At 59.5% G+C, this 20,852-nt stretch overlaps 1 protein-coding gene across 36 annotated transcripts in view; it reads left to right on the top strand.

Moving 5' to 3' along the window:
• The window catches only part of CACNA1G (calcium voltage-gated channel subunit alpha1 G), a 62,480-nt gene extending 43,303 nt beyond the window's left edge, over positions 1 to 19,177 (top strand). For 6 of the 36 annotated variants that reach the window (XM_034640730.1, XM_034640729.1, XM_034640721.1 and 3 more), the window contains 14 exons: positions 396 to 485; positions 1,064 to 1,277; positions 3,115 to 3,168; positions 8,193 to 8,344; positions 9,111 to 9,220; positions 9,867 to 10,000; positions 10,286 to 10,356; positions 10,494 to 10,572; positions 10,665 to 10,786; positions 10,975 to 11,328; positions 14,142 to 14,276; positions 16,028 to 16,211; positions 16,518 to 16,687; positions 17,825 to 19,176. In XM_034640730.1, coding sequence (XP_034496621.1) covers positions 396 to 485; positions 1,064 to 1,277; positions 3,115 to 3,168; positions 8,193 to 8,344; positions 9,111 to 9,220; positions 9,867 to 10,000; positions 10,286 to 10,356; positions 10,494 to 10,572; positions 10,665 to 10,786; positions 10,975 to 11,328; positions 14,142 to 14,276; positions 16,028 to 16,211; positions 16,518 to 16,687; positions 17,825 to 18,559 — 2,604 coding nt within the window. In that variant the 3' untranslated portion in view covers positions 18,560 to 19,176. Of the gene's footprint in view, positions 1 to 395; positions 486 to 1,063; positions 1,278 to 3,114; positions 3,169 to 8,192; positions 8,345 to 9,110; positions 9,221 to 9,866; positions 10,001 to 10,285; positions 10,357 to 10,493; positions 10,573 to 10,664; positions 10,787 to 10,974; positions 11,329 to 12,018; positions 12,163 to 14,141; positions 14,277 to 16,027; positions 16,212 to 16,517; positions 16,688 to 17,824 lie in introns of all 36 variants that reach the window. The other 30 variants (XM_034640748.1, XM_034640746.1, XM_034640740.1 and 27 more) reach the window with 13 other exon arrangements.
• The last annotated feature ends 1,675 nt before the right edge of the window (positions 19,178 to 20,852 follow it).

Here is a 20,852-nt window from a genome sequence, read left to right as displayed (position 1 = left end):
GGGGCACGTTTACATCATCAAGGAGACGCCTTCTCTTCTTCCGTGTTCGCAAACGCAGCGCCATGTAGAAAACAAAATTGCTCGTTCACTTTTGCTGGTGTGTTTCCCAGACCCGGCCTGGTTTTGCTTTCTGGATGTTCGGAGCTCTGGTGTCCCTTGCTCTACCTGGCCGAGGTCAGAGGGCTTGATCATCTCCCAGGGCTCCTCTGGCTTCACAACAGCCATGGAGCCCTGGGACAGAGAGCTCTCGTAGGGCCTGGAGTGTGACTCAGCTCTGACCCCTGAAAGGCGAGGGGCCCCGAGGTGCTGCCAGGGGGTGCTCTGGGGACAGGTGGTGGGTGGTTTGGCCACACATCCTTGGTTTCAGGTGGTTTCTCCTCCTCCCCTCCCCCAAGGCCCTGATGTCCCTGTTCGTGCTGGCCTCCAAGGATGGCTGGGTGGACATCATGTATGACGGGCTGGATGCTGTGGGTGTGGACCAACAGGTAGGGCTGGGGTGGGCAGGATCCACCTTTGGGCTCAGGCTGCTCTCAGCATGATGGGGTGCAGGCCCTGGACAGAAAGAGGGAGGCTGATGGACAAAATGCCATCAAAGAGGCCTCACCCCTATAGCAGAGGCTTTGGTTGGTAGCCTGCAGGCCAAATCCCGGTGTGTTTTATTGGATTGCAATACGTTTACACTTTTTTGAATAGTGGCAAACATCTAAAAACAGGTGGATTTCACGTGGAAGTCCAGGATTGTGCCTGTTCAGGATTAGTCTAAGGACTAATCCTGGGAACTTAGGGCGAGCATTCCTTCAGGGCAGGAGTTACCTGGAAAAGGAAGCAGCTGCCCCTTTTGGATAGAATACCTACCCCTCTACTTTGCCACAGTCCCCACCCCTCCCTACTGTCTAACACCAAAGCCACTTCACTCATTTAGATCACCTGCTGGGGCCCCGTAGCTAACTAAGTCTGTGGGCTATGTCTTAAGGAACCCAGGCTGTGGGGCAGCCCCTGAGGCAGCTGGGTCTGACGCATCCTCGGGCTGATGCCGCCACCTGTCCTTCCTGGCCCCCACCAGCCCATCATGAACCACAACCCCTGGATGCTGCTGTACTTCATCTCGTTCCTGCTCATCGTGGCCTTCTTTGTCCTGAACATGTTTGTGGGCGTGGTGGTGGAGAACTTCCACAAGTGTCGGCAGCACCAGGAAGAGGAGGAGGCCCGGCGGCGGGAGGAGAAGCGTTTACGGAGACTGGAGAAAAAGAGAAGGAGTAAGGAGAAGCAGATGGCTGGTCGGTAGTCTTTCCACATCTCTCTGAGTCGTGCTTGACCTTGGCCTTGTGACGGCAGGGGAGCAGGGGCTGTGGCTGGGGGCCGGGAGAAGGTGCTCCCACCCCCCTCCTCACCTCCTTCCCCTCAAGAGCATGTCAGCCTTTAGAGCACGCATGAAGCAGACCCGTTCAGCCCCGTGGGGGAGGGGGAGCGACCCCCCTCCCCCGGCGGGGCTCCCCGGGTCTCAGCATCATACTCCTCAGAGGACGCCGGGTGATGCGCGACCTCGCCCAGCTCGCCTCTCAGAGGAGCCTCATGGGATGCGAATCCCGCTACTTGGCCGCCTGCCGGTGTCCAGAGACCCAGGGACTGTCTCAGTGCCAGACTCGCCGCCCCGGGGTTGGGGAGCGAGCACCTGGAACCTGGGCCTGCCTTGGGTCTGTAGTTGCTGAGCGAGGCCTCAGCGGAACCTACAAATGGACAATGAGTGAGAGAACCCCAGATCCGCTCTCTCCCCCCATCTCCAGCAGAAGCCCCTGGCTTCCTGGCTGCCTTTTTTTTTTTTTTTTTGCCAAGCCAGGGTGGGGAGAAAGAATCTCTCAGGGAAGGTTTGAGGTTATAGGAACTCTAATCTCACGACTCTCTGGCCTTAGACTCCTCAGCCCCCTCACCTGGGATCTCTAACATCTCTTGGCGTTGGTTGGGGAGGCCCCTCCCATCCCTCCTCACGCTCTTACACCAGGGGTGGGCCCAGACTAAGGGGAAAGACACAGATTCCAGGAAGGATGCGAGAGAACGAACAGGCGGGAGCCCCTTTGTTTCTGCAGGTGTGTCTGCACCTGTCTGCCTGTCTTCGGGGTCCCTGTCCGTCTGTCTGGTACTCGATTATCTCTGCGGCTCTCTCTCAGTCACGGCCCACGTCTTGCTGAGTATCTTTCTGCGTGGGTTTCTCTAAGGCTTTGTGTGTCTGTCTCTGTTTGGGCTGCGGGGTTCCCTTCTCTCCACCCTTTCATAAACCGTCTTCCTCACGACAGTAAGATGTGTGCAGTGCTCTGAGTTTTCCCTTTGGTTTGTTGAAATGTGAGTACCAACAAAGGGATTAGGGGCTGCTGTGTCCCTCCCTCCGCTCTGCCCCTGGCCCTATCTCCTGCTACCTGTNCGGGGGTGGGGCTTGGGCGGGGGAAGGACAGAGCCGGAGCTCCCTGTGCTGGGGGAGGTAGGGCAGGACCTCAGGACCCTTGGCGATGGAGAGGAGATACCCGCTCCTGGGCAGGGGTGGGTGCTGCAGTTCTCCATGTCCCACATCCTCAGCGCCCGCGCCCCAGGCCCCCTGCTCGACTCTGGGGTAGGAGTCCCATCTGGGCTGTCCCGGTGGATGCCTGAAGCTGAGCAGGCGTGCCACCCCAAGCAGCCAAGCTCCCACCCCTGCTCCATCCACCTTGCAGTCTGCCTTCTGGGAGGGGCCTCTCCAGATGGAACTCTTTTGGCAGGAGGCACTTGTGGCCCTGCCTGACCAGCTGGCTCCCCTTCTGGGGTCTGGAGCTATCTCAGGTGCTGCCCAGGCCGAGGTGCCGGGAGAAGTGGACATCTGTTCTGATGACAGGCTGCCTGCCCCTCCCCATGCCTCCGTCTCCCTGCCCCTGTGACCCTGAGGAGCCAGCCCAATGGCTCATCTTCCTCAAGTGCTCTGGGCCTGGAGTCTGGGGCTGGACACTCAGGACCAGCCACCCGTGCTCGGGGCACCCCGTTCATAGGCGGAGTGAGGGTTGGAGCCGAGGGGGAGCGTGCTGCCTAGAGGGGGCCCTGCCCAGCCCGGCCAGTCCGGCCAGTGACCAATGTCGTGTTTCGTTCTTTTAGATCTAATGCTGGACGATGTAATTGCTTCCGGCAGCTCATCCAGCGCGGCGCCAGGTACTGCGTCTGGGGTTGCGGGTTCCAGGGCGAGGCCCGGGGGCAGTCAAGCCCTACCTGCCCCCAGGCCCGCCTCATGCGTGCCGCGATGTCCTCTTTGCTCCCCCCTCCTTGGCTCATTGATTCCTTCCTCTTGGGGTGAGGGAGTGAGGGTCCCTGGGGCGCCGGGCTCTGCGTCATCCTCTAGGCCTGTGCTACGCCGGACTGGGAGGGGGGGTCTTGCACGCTCCTTCCTCACGCACCTCTCGGAGGACCCTCCTTCTCCCGCAGGGCTTCCAAGGGCCCAGCTGCCCAGCCCCCTGCTGCCTGTTCCCACCCCCGCTCCTCCCCTGGGTCACACCGTTCGATTATAAGAGCCGCAAATCTCGCCTGTCTCCTTTTGTCTGAAGGGGAGACTTAGATCCAGGCAAGCAGGATGAGAGGAGCAGAGAGGGGAAGGATTTGTTTTAAAGATGTAACAATGAATAATTGAACAGACTCATTAATAGTCAAGTAATCGTGGTGGCCACGTCCTCGCTACAAACAGCAGGATTGGGGATCAAAGGCCTGAGTTAGCCACAAGCTTCTCCCCCCAAAAAGCCAAAGTTTTGGGGGTGAGTTGAGTCTTTGTCTTTGAGAGCCGTGTCCCTGGGAAGGCTGTGGTCCTGCTTGTCCTCCCCCCCGTCCTCAGGCCACTGTCCCCCAACACGGCCCCCAGGCAGAGGGTCAGAGGCTCAGGGAGCCTGGGACAGGGCTGCGGGGCCTCGTTCCACCCTCTGATGTCTTTGTCCAGTGGTTCCCAACCTGTTCGTGCCCAAGGGCACCCCTTATCGTGTCCTCCAGCAGACCCCACGTTCTAAGAGCCTGCCTTTGAAGTCAGGCGCACCCCGGTAATGACTTTGTTTCTCTGCTTTTGCTAATCAAAGGAAGATCTAGTTGCTAACCAGAGCTGCGGAAGGTTTCACACGGAACAGAACGAGAGCAAAGAAAGACCCTTCTGCTATTAAATTAGTCTGTGGGGTCTTCACATAGGCCTGGATATGATTTCTTTTAAGCTTTTAGAAATATTGAAAAGAACATAAGGACCCCCACGTGGCTGCCTTCTCAGGCTGCTGGGGACTTGGGCCTTCAGGCTGGAAACTGCTGGGCTGGGCCTTTCCCCTCTATTCTGCGCTCCCCCAGAAGCCAGACTCTGGCAGACGCTGCCCTCTAGATGTTGGGCTGCCCGATCTGTGGGGGCTCAGGGAACCCCTGAGCCTCGATTTGGGAGGCCATCCCTGAGGATTGATGTCTCCTGTCCCCATGGCGCCGAGCTCTGGTGTTTGGCATTGAGAGACCATCTGTCTGTCTGGGGGTTCAGGAGCCTCCAACAGCTTCGTGTCTGGATTGCCGGGGTCCCACGTCTCTGTGTCAGGCTGTACTGCCAAGTCCTGATGTGGGAGGGGGGAGGGCGGGAGGAAGGAGCTTCAGCTTGTCCCTTATGGGGTCACCTGGTCTGTAGCCTGGAGCCTCCACACTTACACATACCCCAATACCGCCCTAGCATGGGGCTGGCCCTCAGGCTTCTCGACCAGGGATTCACACACTCAGGCTCTCTTGGCCCCAAGGTCTCCTCCCAGACACCCACTCGATGCCCCCCGTCTGCACCCCCATTCTGGGCCCATCCCACCACTCTCCCGTTGGCGCCTTCAGGCACGTCCCCTGATGACCATAGTGTGTCTTACCTTCCCAGCAGGTGATGAACACCCAGAGACCCCTCGCAGGGGCTCAGGCCACCCCGTGCCCCTCTTCCCCAAACCCGGGGTTCTGTGTGGTCTCTAGTAGAGCTTTTCAAACGGCTGTGCACATAAGAATCGCCTGGAGAACACAGTAAAACACAGATTCCTGAGCCGCGCCCTAGAAATTCTCACGGAGCGCTCCGGGGGAGGGCCTGAGCACCTGCACTTCCAGTCCATTGCCAAGGGGCGGCGACGATGGTGCGTGGCCTACCCAACTGTGTGCTGGGTATGAAGTCGCACCCACTAGTCGGGGGCAGAATGAACCCCCCCACTACCGTGTACCACACCTCCCGGCCAGCGCTACTCCCACTCCGGCCAGCCAGACCCCGGGGAAAGGCAGGAGGAAAGAGACTCATTGATTATCAGGGGAAAGGGCCTGACAGGAAACCTGGGTCCAGCCCGGCTTCCAGGAGAAGGGAGGGACTGGGGTCACTGGCTGCTCAGGTGCGCTCCTGTCGGTCACCTGTGGCACCTACGTCCACTCACCCTCTCTCCTTCCACCCGGAACCCCGTGATCAGGCCTGGCCACAGCAGCTGAAAGTGTGGCCTCTGCCACAGGGGCCTGTGTCCCTGGGAGTGACCCCTGCCTTCCGCTTACTCCCTGTCACTCTTCCTTGCACACCCTCTGCCCTGGCTGGGCCTCGGGCTCTACTAACTCCCTGTGCCTCCTACCCTCACTCACAGCCCTGCTGCCCCCCTGGCTCCTCTCCTGGCTCCTGCCCCTGGCTGGGGGCTGGGCAGTCCTGGGGGTGCCCTTCCCCCTCCTGTCCAGCTCCGCCATTTTCTCTGCCTAAGGCAACTCCTACTGGTGGGGGGCAGGGAGACGGGCTATGGCCGGAGCCCTCAGAGCAGCAGACCTGTTCAAGGCTACTCCGGGAGGTCTCTACTTCTCTGAGCTCAGGTGCTTGCCTGGAGAACCCAGGCCTGGGGAGCCACAGGGGGGTGGCATCCTCCAAAACCTCACTTCAAGAGCCTCTGGGCAAATTCTCCAAAGGGCCCCTCTGGGGCAAGGCCCCAAGGCCTTGTGTCTAAACCCACCAGGCAGCTGGCGAGAGATCTGGGCTGGGAGTTTGGGTCCTGGCTCCGTCACGGCCTCACAATGTGTGGACAACTCACTTGTGCGGGGCCTTGTTCTCTCCCTGTGTAAGACAAAGGGGTTGGCCAAAGGGCATGCTGATCAGACCAGCCCTGGGACTCTTTGGACCTGTGCTCTGAAGGGGGATTTCTGGCAGCCTCAGCACCTGCTGGTCTAGGGTGGGGGCCGGGGCTGGAGGAGCAGACCTCAAGGGCCCTGCACCTGTCACTCTGAGCAGATGCCCTGCCTTCTGCCCTGTGGCCCCCTTTCCTCTGGGCTGCCTGGAGGAGGGTCCCAGACTAATCCCAGCCTGCCTCCCCTCGACAGCTAGAGCAAGGCCAGAAGGCAGAGGGCGAAGCCATAGCTCCGTTTGGCCTGGGGCTGCCTACACATTCAGACTAGGGGGACAGGGGAGAGGGGGGCCTCTCCCCACCTCTCCTCTGCATTATCTCAGCTAATAATGGGGCTAATAAGGAGCCACTTTTTCTAACCTAATTGTATTCAAACATTTTAGTTAATTCTCCATTCATATTTTAGCATAATGGGATCGGGTGCTCTGGCACTTATGGAGATTAATGCAGAGACAGCGTTCCAGCTGCTGAGGCATCGCGGGGCGACTAGCGCCCTCTGGTTCTTGTGGGTACTGAAGGAAGGAAGGAAGAGGCCCGGCTCGCCTGGTCTGCCCTCCAAAATCGCCGTGTGGATGACCTGTGGCCTTGGGCTGTCCCCCGTCCCGAGCCTCTCTACCTGCCCCTGTCCTGGGGATCAGAGGGCCATCAGAGCTAACAAAGCCAGAGTTGGCTGGCCCATCTCTGAAAACAAAATGATGGCCTAACGCACCCTATGGTGCGCCAGAACATTCGGGACTTTCTGGCTCTTGGTTATCCACACCTCAAGGCTGATGCTGGAGAGTGGCACCCGGTGAGGCTGAACATGTAGCTCTTGGGCACTCTTCTTCCTTCGGCCTTTGGTGGGGGTCCACCCCGGGCCACTCCCTGCCTCAGTTTACCTCTCTGTTAATAGTCCTCTGCATGGGGAAGGACACTTATATCTGAGCTGGCCTGGACCCAAAGCTTCCTGCTGCCCCCGCGCCGGCACCCCTGGCACGGGCCTCAGAGGCGGCAGCCCTTGCTGGCTGGCTTCCGCCCTAGACTTTCCGAGGGGGAAGGGCTGTCTGGGACCTGTGGCTGCCCCCAAGCCTCCGAGCCTCCCCGTGGGGAGCCTCTTCTTTCTTTGTGGCTGCCTGGGAGACCCATCTGTCAACGCCCTCCGTTGACGTCCATCCCCAACTTGGCCTGGCCTTTTCCTCAGTACCTGGAGGAGGGGCCTCCTGCAATCTCCTGCCCCCAGATTCATTCTGCCTGCTTAGCGGGCCAACCTTCTGGCATCATGATTTTATAACTAAGTGGTTCACTAATTACAAGAGAAATATGCCTCTGACAGATCTCAGACAGTGCTTCCAGCCCAGCCTGTAGTCTGACGCCGCCCTGACACCCAGGAGCAGGCGGGGCATGGCCTCATTAGAAACTGGGTGAGTCCTGCAGGTGGAGCCCCCCCCCCAGATGAATCTGGGAAGCGCAGAGCCCTGTGGCCTCCCATCTGCACCCACTGCCCCCCCATGAGGGCCCTCCGGAGGCCCTCAGGGTGGGTCAGTGCGGCCAGCCAAGAAGATGTGCAATTTCCAATCTCCGGTGTTATCCCCAAATCCCAGCTCTGGGTAATCTGCTCTGCTCCCCCCTGAGGGGCTGAGCATGGTGAAGGAGCAAGGGCCTTTGCCTCTCTCTTGATGGCGCTTCCTCTGAGCCTGATGAGACCAGCTGTTTTCCAACGTATTGATCCTGGCCTCACTGCGGGACACCGAGTCAAGGGCATCGTGAGGGGCTGGTGGATTTTGGAGGCTGCCTTGGGGACGGGGCTCACCTGGTGTCTAATGTGGGTGGGGGCCTCTGCATGTCCTGACCCCTTCTGCACCCAACCATAGCCTGTAGAACAGACGCTTGGAAGGCAGACGCCGAGGGAGCCCCCGCCCGGCCCCCCGAGAAAGTCAGTGTGTGGAGGGCGAGGATGCGGAGGACACTGGAATGTGGCGGCTCTGGCGTTAGAGGCTGGCGGCTGTGAGGGACTCGGGTGGCGGGGGCGCCGTGGGCAAGAGCCCGATGGCTGCTCAGCTCTCCCCCCTGCCCCCCCCCCAGAGGCCCAGTGCAAACCCTACTACTCAGACTACTCTCGCTTCCGGCTCCTCGTCCACCACTTGTGTACCAGCCATTATCTGGACCTCTTCATCACGGGTGTCATTGGGCTGAATGTGGTCACCATGGCCATGGAGCACTACCAGCAGCCCCAGGTAGGAGCAAGTGACTGGCCCTCCGGGCCCTGCGTCCAGCCGTGGGACTGCGGGGTGAGGCTGACCCCTGTGCCGGGGTTCCTCGGGCAAGTCCTAGGCACCCTGCGGGAGTTCCTTGCCTACACCTTGCAGTGACTCTTGGAAGTGGGTCTCTTCTTGGCTTTACGGATGAGGACGCTGAGCCTCAGAGAGGTTCCGTGACTAGACCAAGGTCATACAGCTAGGAAGTGGAGGACCTGATTTCTTCACCCTACAAATATTTATTGAGTGCCTGCCATGGGCTTGTTTACCCTTTGAGGGTGATGAAGGCGGGCCAGTGAAGACCAGTGTCTGCCCTTTCAGGGTTTCGATTCTAGTGAATGTCCAGCTCCAAACTCACCAATGGTCTTGCCACTCCTCAGATCAGCCACCGTCTGCTCTCCTCCAGCCCTCAGGCTCCCCAGCTATAAAATGGGGATGTCGAATTAGTTATGCACAAGGCCCTTTCCAGGCTCTAGTCTTCCGTGCCTTCCGGCACATTCTCATGTGGTCTCCTCCCCATCCCTCAAGGATAGAGATCTTTTAGCACAAAGTTTGGATCATGCATAAGGACCATTTTCTATCCTGGTGTGGTGGCCAATGGCCGACCATCATGGCAGGGACAGAAAAGAAAGGTCCCCTTAGACTCACTTGTCTCCCAGATCCGGGAGTGTGACGGAGGGGGAGGGGCAGGCACCCCCCTGGGCCTTAGGAGGCCCTGCATAGACCCCCCGCCAATCCCCGCCAGATCCTGGACGAGGCCTTGAAGATCTGCAACTATATCTTCACCGTCATCTTTGTCTTGGAGTCAGTTTTTAAACTCGTGGCCTTTGGCTTCCGTCGGTTCTTCCAGGACAGGTAACAGCGGTGGGGTGTGAGGGAGTGGGGGAAGGACACGTCTCCCAGGGAAATACCTGAAAACCTTTCTGCACTCCTGAGGTTCAGCCTCCACTCTAGGACCCACCGAGGGCTGATGGCAAGGGGTAGTGGGGGGCATCCAGGGCCTGGGGGACACAGGCAGCTGGAAATCGATGTGGCCCAGACTGGGCTTAAGAGCACAGAGCCTGGAGCCAGACTGCTGGACCAGATTCGGATCCTGGCTCCACCACTTAGAAGCTGGTGACCTTGGGTAAGTTCCTTAACTTCTCTGTGTGTTGGTTTCCTTACCTATAAAAGGAGAAATCGTCCTGCGAAGATTCTGAGTTCCTATTTGTGAAGCCCTTAAAACAGTGCTTGGCACCTGGTAAACAGCATATAAGTGCCAAATTAAAAACAAAAAACAAAAAAATGAAGGAATGAATACAAATGAAAAGCAGAGGTCCTTGAGCTAAAGTCTTAGTCCTACCTGTGCCTTGGTGACCGGAGTCAAGCCATGCCTTCTCCACAGAATGGAGGGGGGCACTGGCTGACCTCCACCGTCCTTTCCTTAGTCACTTGTGTTGCCACCACTGCCCCCTCCTCCACTGTGCCCCCCCCTCAGGGAGCTGTGTCCTGGACTTTCCAGGTGGAACCAGCTGGACCTGGCCATCGTGCTGCTGTCCATCATGGGCATCACGCTGGAGGAGATCGAGGTCAATGCCTCGCTGCCCATCAACCCCACCATCATCCGCATCATGAGGGTGCTACGCATTGCCCGAGGTCAGTGCCCGGCTGCGCGCCCACCACCCACCTGCCCACGGTGACTGACCCAGGGGGAAATGGCGGGGGGCGGCTCTGTGGCTGGCGTGTGTGCGTGTGTGTGTGTGTGTGTGTGTATGTGTATGTGTGTGTATGTTCCCACGGGTCTCTCTCCCGGCCCCAGCCTCTGCCGAAGGGGAGGGGTCGTGGCTGGGCCGAGGGCAGGGGTGGAGCTCTGGCAGCCCCGCCCCGCGCTGGCTCCACCCCCCGTGCGACCCGGCTCACCGCCCCTGTCCTGTCCTGCAGTGCTGAAGCTGTTGAAGATGGCCGTGGGCATGCGCGCGCTGCTCGACACGGTCATGCAAGCCCTGCCCCAGGTAGCTGGGGGGGAAGGGGGGGAGGGGTCCTCTTGGGGAGAAGGGGGCGCTTCCTGAAGGGACAGGCAGTAGGGAGCTCACGGAAGCTGGCTGGGAGACCCAGTGGCACCTTTCCCGTTTCTTTTCCTCTCTTCCAGGTAGGGAACCTGGGACTGCTCTTCATGTTGTTGTTTTTCATCTTTGCAGCTCTGGGTGTGGAGCTCTTTGGAGACCTGGGTGAGTCCGGGTGGGGAGGGCAGAGGAGCCAGGGCTGGAGGCCCAGCGGCTCCCGCACTAACTCCCAGCCCCTCTCTCCTGCCCTCCTCTAGAGTGTGACGAGACGCACCCCTGTGAGGGCCTGGGCCGGCATGCCACCTTTCGGAACTTTGGCATGGCCTTCCTGACCCTCTTCCGAGTCTCCACAGGTGACAACTGGAACGGTATCATGAAGGTGAGCGCCCACAGCCGCGGGGACCCTCCCAGGGCTGGCCCTGGCCCTGGGGAGGCAGTTCCCCTCCTTGAGCCCAGATTCCTCGGCAAGATGAGCGGCCATGGATAAAAGCATGTGATTCCCCCATGCAGGAACTCTCTAGAACTCCCTCTCCTTAGGACAGTGTGTAATGTTTTTGCTGCCCGCAGGACACCCTCCGGGACTGTGACCAGGAGTCCACCTGCTACAATACGGTCATCTCCCCCATCTACTTCGTGTCCTTCGTGCTGACAGCCCAGTTTGTGCTGGTCAACGTGGTGATTGCCGTGCTCATGAAGCACCTGGAGGAAAGCAACAAGGAGGCCAAGGAGGAGGCCGAGCTGGAGGCCGAGCTGGAGCTGGAGATGAAGACGCTTAGCCCGCAGCCCCACTCACCACTGGGCAGTCCCTTCCTCTGGCCTGGGGTCGAGGGCCCCGACAGCCCCGACAGCCCCAAGCCTGGGGCCCCGCACGCTGCGGCCCATGCCGGAGCGGCCTCGCACTTCTCCCTGGAGCACCCCACGGTGAGCAGAGAGCCACCCCTGCCGAGAGGGGCGTGGGACTGGTGGCCGGTGGCTAAGTGGGCGGTGTACAGGGAGTGGGCAGCGTGGCAGACTCCGGGGCCCTGGGTCCTTCTGCCCTTCTGGCCAGGATGCTGAGGCGTGAGCCATCCCCTGCCTGTCCCCAGAGATGGCTGCCTGTCCTCGAAGCACAGGGCCACCCCAGCAAGCCACGGGCATGTGTGCTGCCTCATCCATGCCCTGAGCCTCCAGCCCAGTTGGCCTCCCCTTCTTGGCTCTTAGGTCCAAGGCTAAGTTTTCTGTTTCCTTCCTGTGTCTTTCTTACCCTTGCCCGATTACCAAACCCCTTTCCTTCCCACCCTTCAACCTGCCTGACTCCATCTCTCAATCCTTTCCCTACCTTGGCTTTCCTTCTCCCTCTCTCCCTGTGAGCTCTTCTCATCTCCGGCTCCTATTCTCCTCCCTCCCACACCTCTCTCTCCTCTGTCCTATCCCCGCCTCCTTCTCCTGTCTCTTTGTTGCTGGGGTGTGTGTGTGTGTGTGCCTATGTGTGTGTGTGTGTGTATGACCTCCTCCTCTTTCTCCCTCTGTGTCTCTTTGTCAATCCCCCGCCACCACGACAATTCCCCTCGTTGCCCTCTGAACCCCACTCCCCTGACTCTCCGGCTCCCCTCCTGGGCTGGTCCTCCCCAGGACAGACAGCTGTTTGACACCATATCCCTGCTGATCCAGGGCTCTCTGGAAGGGGAGCTGAAGCTGATGGACGAGCTGGCAGGCCCCGGGGGCCAGCCCTCTGCCTTCCCTCCCGCTCGCAGCCCGGGCGGCTCCGACCCACAGGTTACTGTGTCCCCCGTGCTATGCCGGGCTGTGCCATGCTGTGCCGTGCTTCGGGGGAGGTGGGGGTGTTTCCTGCCCACTGGGTGGCTGGAGAAAGAACAGCCTCAGGGCCTCAGTTGAGCTTTGGGCTTGGCAGGAGGCAGCCGGGGGTTCTTAAGAGCTGAGATCAACCCTTGGAACACATACTTGGAAGGTAGGGACATTGAGATTGCACTTCCGGGGAGAAGGATGAATGGAGGAGAGGTTTACAGAAGGGATTGTCGGAAAGAACCTGGACAAGAAGAGGAGGGGGCAGAAGACAAGTTGGCAGTGAGACCCTAGTGGGTGGAGGAAGTGAGGTGCCAAATCCAGGGGAGAAGGTCTTTTGGGGATAGTGCGGGTGGTCAGGGGGCCTGCGGAGGGATATGTCTTGGGCCACAGTTGCCTCTTCCCTCTGTCCAGCACCCATCCCCAAAGCCTCTGTTTGGTGGCTTTTTTAGCCATGGAACCACCAGACATGATGAGTGCTCTCAGTAGCCAGTGCTTTCTGACCTGGCCCTGAGAGCGAATGGAAGGTTCCAGCTGAGAGTGGGTTCTGGGGACCTCGCTGTGAAATAAGACTGGGTGTCCCTCGTAAGCCCAGTCCCTTTCCACAGCTCTGCATGTTTTTCTCCACCAGACTCATCAAAACGCAGCTCTTCAGCTTTCTGGGGTTCTCCTGCCCACCTCTTCTCCCCTTGTGACCTGTCTGGCTGCCCTTGACCCCTTCTGTTTGGCAGAGCGCCCTGCCATCTCTCCTAGGTCAGGCGCTGCAGGGAAGCCCCCAGTAGGCCTGGAGTGGAGGCAAGGAAACAGGTTGTTAGTGGGAGATAGAAAAGCCTAGTGTTCCACAGTCTCTGCCGGGTGGAGGGGAAGGAAGGCAGCTTCCCAGTACCTGGGACACCTGTAGCTTGATCCAAAGAAACAGACAGTGAGCCTCACATAGGAAGGGACACTGCCTCTAGGGTTCCTGACCTCTTCAATCCCCTCTTGGGATTCAGTCTCAGATAGGCTACAGGGACTTCAACCTGGCAATGACCTAGAATGATCAGTGAGAGAGCATGTCCTTTCCCAAGACCTCCCATCCTAAAGGAGGTTCACGGGATGGGGGTGGGGGGGTACAGGGAGAGAAGAGGACATGATGGGGTGATCAGGCAGATGGGAGGGATGGCCCTCCCCTCCCCCGGGGTGCTGTAAGCCCTGAAATCGCCCCCCAGATCCCCAGTGAGCCAGCCAGTTTGCACGGTGGCAGCCCACCCCAGCATGCTCAATTCAGACTGGCGGCAGGAGGAGAGCATCTCCCAGAACCCAAGCTGAAGAGGGCGGGCAAGCTGCTGGCAGGCGGAGGAGGGCCCAGGAGGGGAGAAGCCAGAATCTGGGGGCAGGCCAAGTCCTGCCAGGCTTTTGGAAGCAGAGAGAATAGGCAGAAAACAGTCATCAGATTGGCGGCTTTGTCCCCAGCGCCCCCCACGCTGCTCTGTCTGTGCTGAGAGCAGAGAGGCGCTTTGCTGGCCTTTCTTCATTTTTTTTTTCCTGGTCTCATCTTTCTGAGAGTCTGAAAGCCCTCCCTGCTCCCCGCTTCCTCCCTGGCTGGTGGTAGTGTGGGAGGGGGCCGTTCAGGTTCCTGGGGTATCTTTAGAATAAGTTTCTGCTTCTCCTGCTTTGTGGGTTCTGCCCTGGCTCTTTTGGTGCTGCAGCCTCTCTGATCAGAGGAGGGGCTTGAACGGGGGGGGGGGGGCTGTCAGTTGACTTGGGAGAGGGGTGGGGAGAGAAAAGAGAGGCCTTCCCCCCACCCCTCTGTGCTTCGTGGAAAGGGGGAGAGGGGGGCTCTTTGTGTGCGCACGTGTGTGTGTGCGTGTGCATGTGTGCGTGCACGCGCGTGCGTGTGCATGTGTGCGTGCACGCGCGAGCGTGTGCGCTGTCCTGGTTTCTTATGCCTGATAATCTCTCTCCCTGTCTAGATCCCTCTAGCTGAGATGGAGGCTCTGTCTCTGACGTCAGAGATTGTGTCTGAACCGTCCTGCTCTCTAGCTCTGACGGATGACTCTTTGCCTGATGACACTCACACACTCTTACTTAGTGCCCTGGAGAGCAATGTACTTACACATGGCCCCTTACTGCTCCCCCAGCCTCCCCAGGGGCTGGGCTGGTTGCAGGGCTCCAGATCCCTCCCCTCCTCTCTCTCTCTCTGCCACCAGGCCCCACCCGGAGGCATTCACCAGCAGGCACTTGGTGCCCCAGGCTTGGCTAGGTCTTTCCAGTTCCCCACTGTGGACAAAGAAATTAGACAAGATTAAATTGCGGCCTCAAGGGCCCAGGGGCACAGTTGTGAACGAGTTAATCCAGACATCCAGGAGTAACACAGCCCAAAACAGAGGTGGCATCTGGCAGCTGACCAAGGGGCCTGCCTGGATGCGGAGTCAGTCTCTGTATTTGGAGCCTGTGCAAGCCAGCCCTTCCCCTCCCCTCACCCCTCCTTCCCACGTCCTCGCCACATGAGCCATTCCCCCCCTCCACGCAGTGGGTGAAAGCTATATCTCTGTTGGTACCACTCTGCCCTTCCGCCTGGGAGGCTGTCCCTGTCTCCTCGTCGCTGTCCCTGTGTGTCCCCATGTCCTGGGGGAGAGGGGTGCTTTGTGTTTGGGACAGCTTCTCCACCCTTGCCCAGCTCCCCTTCCCCTTCAGACTGCGAGCAGCCCCCTCTGCCCTGCCTTGCCCCTCCTCTACTGACTTAAAAGACAGGAGCTCCTTCCTCATAGCAGGGCTCAGCTGGGGTAGGGCCTTGACCACAGGCTGGGGGTCCCTAGGGGTCTTGGGGTGCCTGACAGAAGTGGAGCCTGGGGCTGAGAGGGGAAGCAAAGGCTCCAGACTCTTCCAACAGCCCCTGATGGGGCTGCTTAACCGGCTGGGCCTGTGTGGGGACACGGACCCTCCAGCCTCTCTGAGAACTAGGAATGGAGGGTACAGGGGACCCCCAAGGAGGAAGGGGGCCACGGGGAGATGGAGAAATCTTTTGGGAGCAAACCTTGGCTCCTTCCATCTGGGGTCAAAAACTGATTACTGCTTTTCTTTGAAATAAATTTAAAAAACTCACTCCCACCCTCAATCTGTCCAGTAAGGGAGGCCCTGAGTCCATGGAATTCAGGGTATTCAAACCTTGCCTCCCACCGCCCATTTGCCACCTGCCAGAGTCATTGAGTAATCAAAAGGGGGGGGCAGTCAGGTGAGCCAGCTGACATTCCCCTAGAGGTCACCTGTCATCAAACCCACATTAACCCAGCTCCTGCTCAGTGCTGGGTCCCGGGCCTGTCTTCAAGTACTGGGAGCGAGGCAGCCTCTGCTGTGTAGGCAGGCCCTGTTCACTGGGTGCATCCTCCCCATTCCCCGCCACCCCCCAAAGCCCCAGCGCAGGGATACGGGGGTGCTTTTAGCTTTTGGCCTCTGTCTTCCGCTGTGCTGCTCAGAGGCTCTTAATGCCCCCCCCAACCACCTCTTGAACCACCTGCTGGGCTGGGCCTGGGGGCTGCTCTCCCTTTTTTGGACACCTTCTCACTCCTCCACCAACCGCACCAGGAGGCTGGGGCGGGGGGGCGATGCAGTATTGGATAGCTTTCTGGGGCAGGGACTCCTCCCACCTGCTTCCTTGCTGTGCTGGAGGGCTCATCCATGTGTCTGCCCCCTTTTCCCCCTCCAACTAACTCATTGCATTACCTCCCTGTGGGGGGAGGGGATGGGGCCAGAGCCTGGTGGGGGGAGGGCTTCTGGTTTCTGTTGTCCAGCTCTGCCTCAGGTAGCCAATCCGGATGCCCCCTCTTTTCCCCACCTCCCTCCCCTGTTCCTTTTGCAGATGGAGCCCCACCCCGAGGAGATGCCCCTCGCATCCGCATCCGGACCAGACCTGCTGACTGTGCGGAAGTCTGGGGTCAGCCGGACGCACTCCCTGCCCAACGACAGCCTCATGTGCCGGGATGGAAGCACCGCCGATGGCTCTCTAGGTTCCAGAAGCTGGGGGCTCCCCAAAGCTCAGTCAGGTAGCAGGGCTCAGGTAGCAGGGCTCAGGCAGGCCGGCTGGGCTCACACAGGGAGACCCCATCCTTGCTTCAGCCCAGTCCTGACCTGGGGGGGGGGGCACTGAGGCAGCAAGAAAGGCATCTCCGACCTCCAAGGGACCCCCAGCCTGCGGAGAGTGGCTTTCAATCCAGGATGAGTGGTCTTTGGGGAAGGTAGAGGCCCCAGCGGGGGAAGGAGAGTGGAAGGAGAGTGGAGGGGAAGGACTTAGGTGAGAGCCAGACCACTGACCTTCCAGTTCTTCTCTCTCCTCCCCCCTCTGCCCACAGGCTCTGTCTTCTCCGTCCACTCCCAGCCAGCAGACACCAGCTACACCCTGCAGCTTCCCAAAGACACACCCGACCTGCTCCAGCCCCACGGCCCTCCTGCCTGGGGCACCATCCCCAAGCTGCCCCCACCAGGCCGCTCCCCCTTGGCTCAGAGGCCGCTCAGGCGCCAGGTGAGCAGGTGTGGAGAGGTGGGCCCGGGCCTCGCGCCGGTCTCTCTGCTGGGAACCCTAGGCTGTTGGTGACGACCAGGGTTGCCACGTCCATTCTTCCAGCAGATGTGTGCTGTGCGCGGACCATGAGCCAGAGGCAGGTCTAGGTACCGGGGACACGGTACCGGGCAAAGCAGAAGTGGTCTGGGCCCTTGTGGTGTTTGTATCCCCCTCCCTTCTTTCACTGAGGAGGCCTGGAGACCAGGCCACGGTTGCTCAGGGACACGGGTCAACTTGGCAGGAGAACCACGTCTCTGGACTCCCTTACCCTGGCCCAGTTAGCCTCTGTACCTCAAGACTTAGCTAAGGGACACAAGGCACGTTTTAGGGACCTCCGCCTTCGGCCAAGCCCAGGGCCCACGTTCCAGGGGTACGGAGCTGAGGCTCAGGCAGTCACGGAAGGCTCGTCTGTCCCCACTGTGACAAGGCCACAGCCTGTGCCCTGTGTGCCTTTATGTGTGATCGTGGCCACGTGAGAATCGACTCAATGCCACACACTTGAGGACGCAGGCCGCGCCCTTGTCCATTTTACAAAGACACAGAGCAGCTTCTGCGTGCCGGGCACGGGGGACCCAGCCCCTGCCCTCCGGAGCTCACAGACTAACCGCAGACACAAATGTGGTAGAACAGCTGCGGCGATAGGGCTCAGCGGCCGGGAGGCACGTGTGCGTGGTGCAGGGACCGAAGAGAAGCACGGGGTTAGTTTTAACTTGGGGATGGAGATTGTCAAGCACCGTGTCACAGAGAACCTGAGCCCATAAAGTTGAGGAGTGCCTGTCATTCCAGAAGGGTATTCAAGGCCAAAGAAATAGCCTATATGCAAAGGGCTGGGAGCAGAGCTGGCCCAGTGATTTCCTGTGTCCCCGGGGCTGGGAGCTTCCGAAAGCCATTCCTGCAGGTGTGCGGGAAGGACAGGGGACATCAGGCTGCACATGGCCCCTGTCTCCCAATAAGACCAACTACTGTCACTCTTGCTTAGGGTGGGCCTGCAGGGGAAGGAGGGGGTTATCTGGGATGGGGGGGCGGGGGACATGGGCGGAGGCCAGTCCCTGGGGGAGCGGAAGCCCCTGGGCTGAGCTCTCCTCCCACCTCCCACAGGCAGCAATAAGGACTGATTCTCTGGACATGCAGGGCCTGGGCAGCCGGGAAGACCTGCTGTCCGAGGTGAGTGGGCCCTCCCCGCCTCTGGTCCGGGCCTCCTCCTTCTGGGGCCACTTGGGCACCCAGGTGCAGCAGCAGCCCCGCCGCCAGAGCAAGATCTCGAAGCACATGCCCCCGCCGGCTCCCTGCCCAGGCTCAGAACCCACCTGGAGCAAAGGCCCACCAGAGACCAGAAGCAGCTTAGAGCTGGACACGGAGTTGAGCTGGATTTCAGGAGACCTCCTGACCGTGGGCAGCCAGGAGGAGCCCCTGTCTCCGCGGGACCTGAAGAAGTGTCACAGCGTGGAGGCGCAGAGCTGCCGGCGCCGGCCTGCATCCTGGCTCGATGAGCAGAGGAGACACTCCATCGCGGTCAGCTGCCTGGACAGCAACTCCCAACCCAGCCTGGGCCCTGACCCCTCTAGCCTTGGGGGCCAGCCTCTGGGGGGGCCTGGAAGCCGGCCCAAGAAAAAACTCAGCCCACCTAGTATCTCCATAGACCCCCCAGAGAGTCAGGGCCCTCGGCCCCCACCCAGCCCTGGCGTCTGCCTCCGGCGGAGGGCTCCGTCCAGCGACTCCAAGGATCCCTCGGCCTCCGGCCCCCTTGACAGCATGGCTGCCTCGCCCCCCCCAAAGAAAGACGTGCTGAGTCTCTCCGGGTTAGCCTCTGACCCAGCAGACCTGGACCCCTGAGTCCTGCCCCTCTTCCCCCACTCACCTTTCTCCACTGGGTGCCAACTCCTAGCTCCTCTTCCCGGGCTATGTTCCTGAACAACGTTCCGTATGGACTCCAAGGAGGCGCTCCTCCCCGCCTCAGTGGCGCTGGGAACCGACGAGCAGAACTTCCAGAGTGTTCAGAGCAGCAGCCCTGGCCACCCTGGGTCCAGGCAGAAAGAGAGAGGCCCAGTGCAGCCGAGGTTCCCAACACCAGGAGCTACTGGGAGAAAGCAATACGTTTGTGCAGAATCTCTATGTATATTCTATTTTATTAAATTAATTCAATCTAGTATATGCGGGATGTACGACATTTTGTGACTGAAGAGACTTGTTTCCTTCTACTTGTATGTGTCTCAGAATATTTTTGAGGCGAAGGCGTCTGTCTCTTGGCTATTTTAACCTAAAATAATGAGTCTAGTTATATTCCCTCTTCTTGCAAAGCACAAGCTGGGACCGAGAGTGCATTACAACCCTTGCCGGTGGCCCATCTTCAGCGGAAAGCGAGAACCACTTTGGAAACTGTAATGTAACTTATTTTCTCCTTTAACCCCGCCATCCTTTTCTGTAGGAAAAAAAAAGAGACAAAGAGAAAAATAAGATTTTACAAATGAAATGGAACCTTTTTATATATATACATACATACATATCTATATCTATAATAAAGTAATTTTCCAAAATAAAAAATTAATCCCGGTCCAGAGTAAAAGCGAGAGGGACAGAGTTAGGCATTTCCAGGGGCCACTGGGGAAAGACCGGCCCTGGAGCTGCGGAGCGGGCCGCGGGCAGGGAGGGGGTGGGAGCTGTCTCCGTGTGCGTGCGTGTGTGCGTGTCTGTCTGTCGGTCTGTCTGGGGCAGAGAGAACCTAACCCTCTCCCAGGGAGGGCTGCAACCTCGCAGCCTCACCTCCCGGCGGGCAAGGGAGGAGGGCCCTCCGCTGGCGGGAAGGCTAGGCAAGCAGGGTCTGCGTCTTCCGCAGCGTTCTCGCTTCCTCCACGCCAGGCAGCTCTGTGCATGTCATTCCAGATTAACTCTTATTTCTGCTGACAGCTATCAGCCGCACATTGAAAGCTGGAAATTGGCATAATGAAGCTGTTTTGGCTAATGGGGCCGACGGAGACTGGGGGGGGGGGAGGGGGCCTCAGCTGCTGCCCACGGGATCTGCGGGTTGGCGGGGGAGGGGCCAGCGCGTCTGCGTTTGCCTTCCCCGGGCTTCAGGCCGCCCTGAGCTGGGTCGGCGGGGCTTCGGCCTCCCGCCTTAGAGGTCCCGCTGGCCGGCACTGTGGGCACTGCTCCGTCGAGCTGGCCGTGGGCTTAAGCGGCGCAAACAGAGCGGGCTGCTCCCTCCCGACACCGAGGGGGCCGCGAGTTCAAAGGCGACCTCCCGGGGGAGTCGGTGGGGCCAGGCGGCCAGGCTGCGGACTGCGGAGCCGGCCCCCTGGAGGGTGATGAATGAGCTCCATCAAGGTGTTTACATGGTCTGCTGTTGCCCGCCCAGTGGGAGCCCGCCGAGGAGGAAGGGGGTGAAGGCGGCTTGCGGGGTGGGAGGGCGGTGAGGAGGGGGAGGGGAGGGGGGCTACTGGTGTGGCCCAGAACCTCGTTTCTGGGGCTATCTTGGCAATACTCTGGTGTCTGAAACCCTGGTGCCAAGAGGCAGTGCCACAGGCACCAACCACGGGCTCAGCCAGCCTGTCCCCTGCCCGCCACCGCAAACACCCACCCTGACCTGGCATCCCTACCCCCTCATCCCCAGCACCTTCAAACCCCAGGACCCTTGAAACCTCAAAGGCAGCTCCAGTGGGGTGGCCAGGACCCCCTGAGCCCCCCCTCTGAACTTGGGATGAGCCTGGAATGGGGAGGGGTGCCAGGCTGCGGGGCGGATGGACCTGGAGGCTTTGTCCCATCCTGTTTTCTAAGCTGGCGAAAGTATTTCTAATTGTTCTTCTGGACAGAAATACACTTCTCCTTGAAGCAAACACCTGGCTTTATCCTCTTGGGCTGTGCAACAGCGTGAAACTCTTTTTCCTCTGGCCTCCTTGGGTAGAGAGAGGGGGCTGCTTGTAGGAGATGACTTTTTTTTTTTTAAAGCAAAACTGTACAAAATTCCTAGAGTTTTGTCCACCTGGGTCTGCAGATTAAGCTTTTATATTTTTGTAGAATCCTGTAGCTGTCTATGATGAGGGTGTGAGAGCCGGGGAGGGGGCTCTGGGGCTTTTTTTCTTCTAATGGTTGGAAGATTCTGGGTCAAATGAAGCCAGAGAGCTGGGCTATA

This window comes from Ailuropoda melanoleuca, chromosome 13 (assembly GCF_002007445.2).
Source record: "Ailuropoda melanoleuca isolate Jingjing chromosome 13, ASM200744v2, whole genome shotgun sequence".
Lineage (NCBI taxonomy): Eukaryota > Metazoa > Chordata > Mammalia > Carnivora > Ursidae > Ailuropoda > Ailuropoda melanoleuca.
The sequence above is the reverse complement of the archived record's forward strand: the minus strand, read 5'-3'. Positions and strand labels throughout refer to the sequence as shown.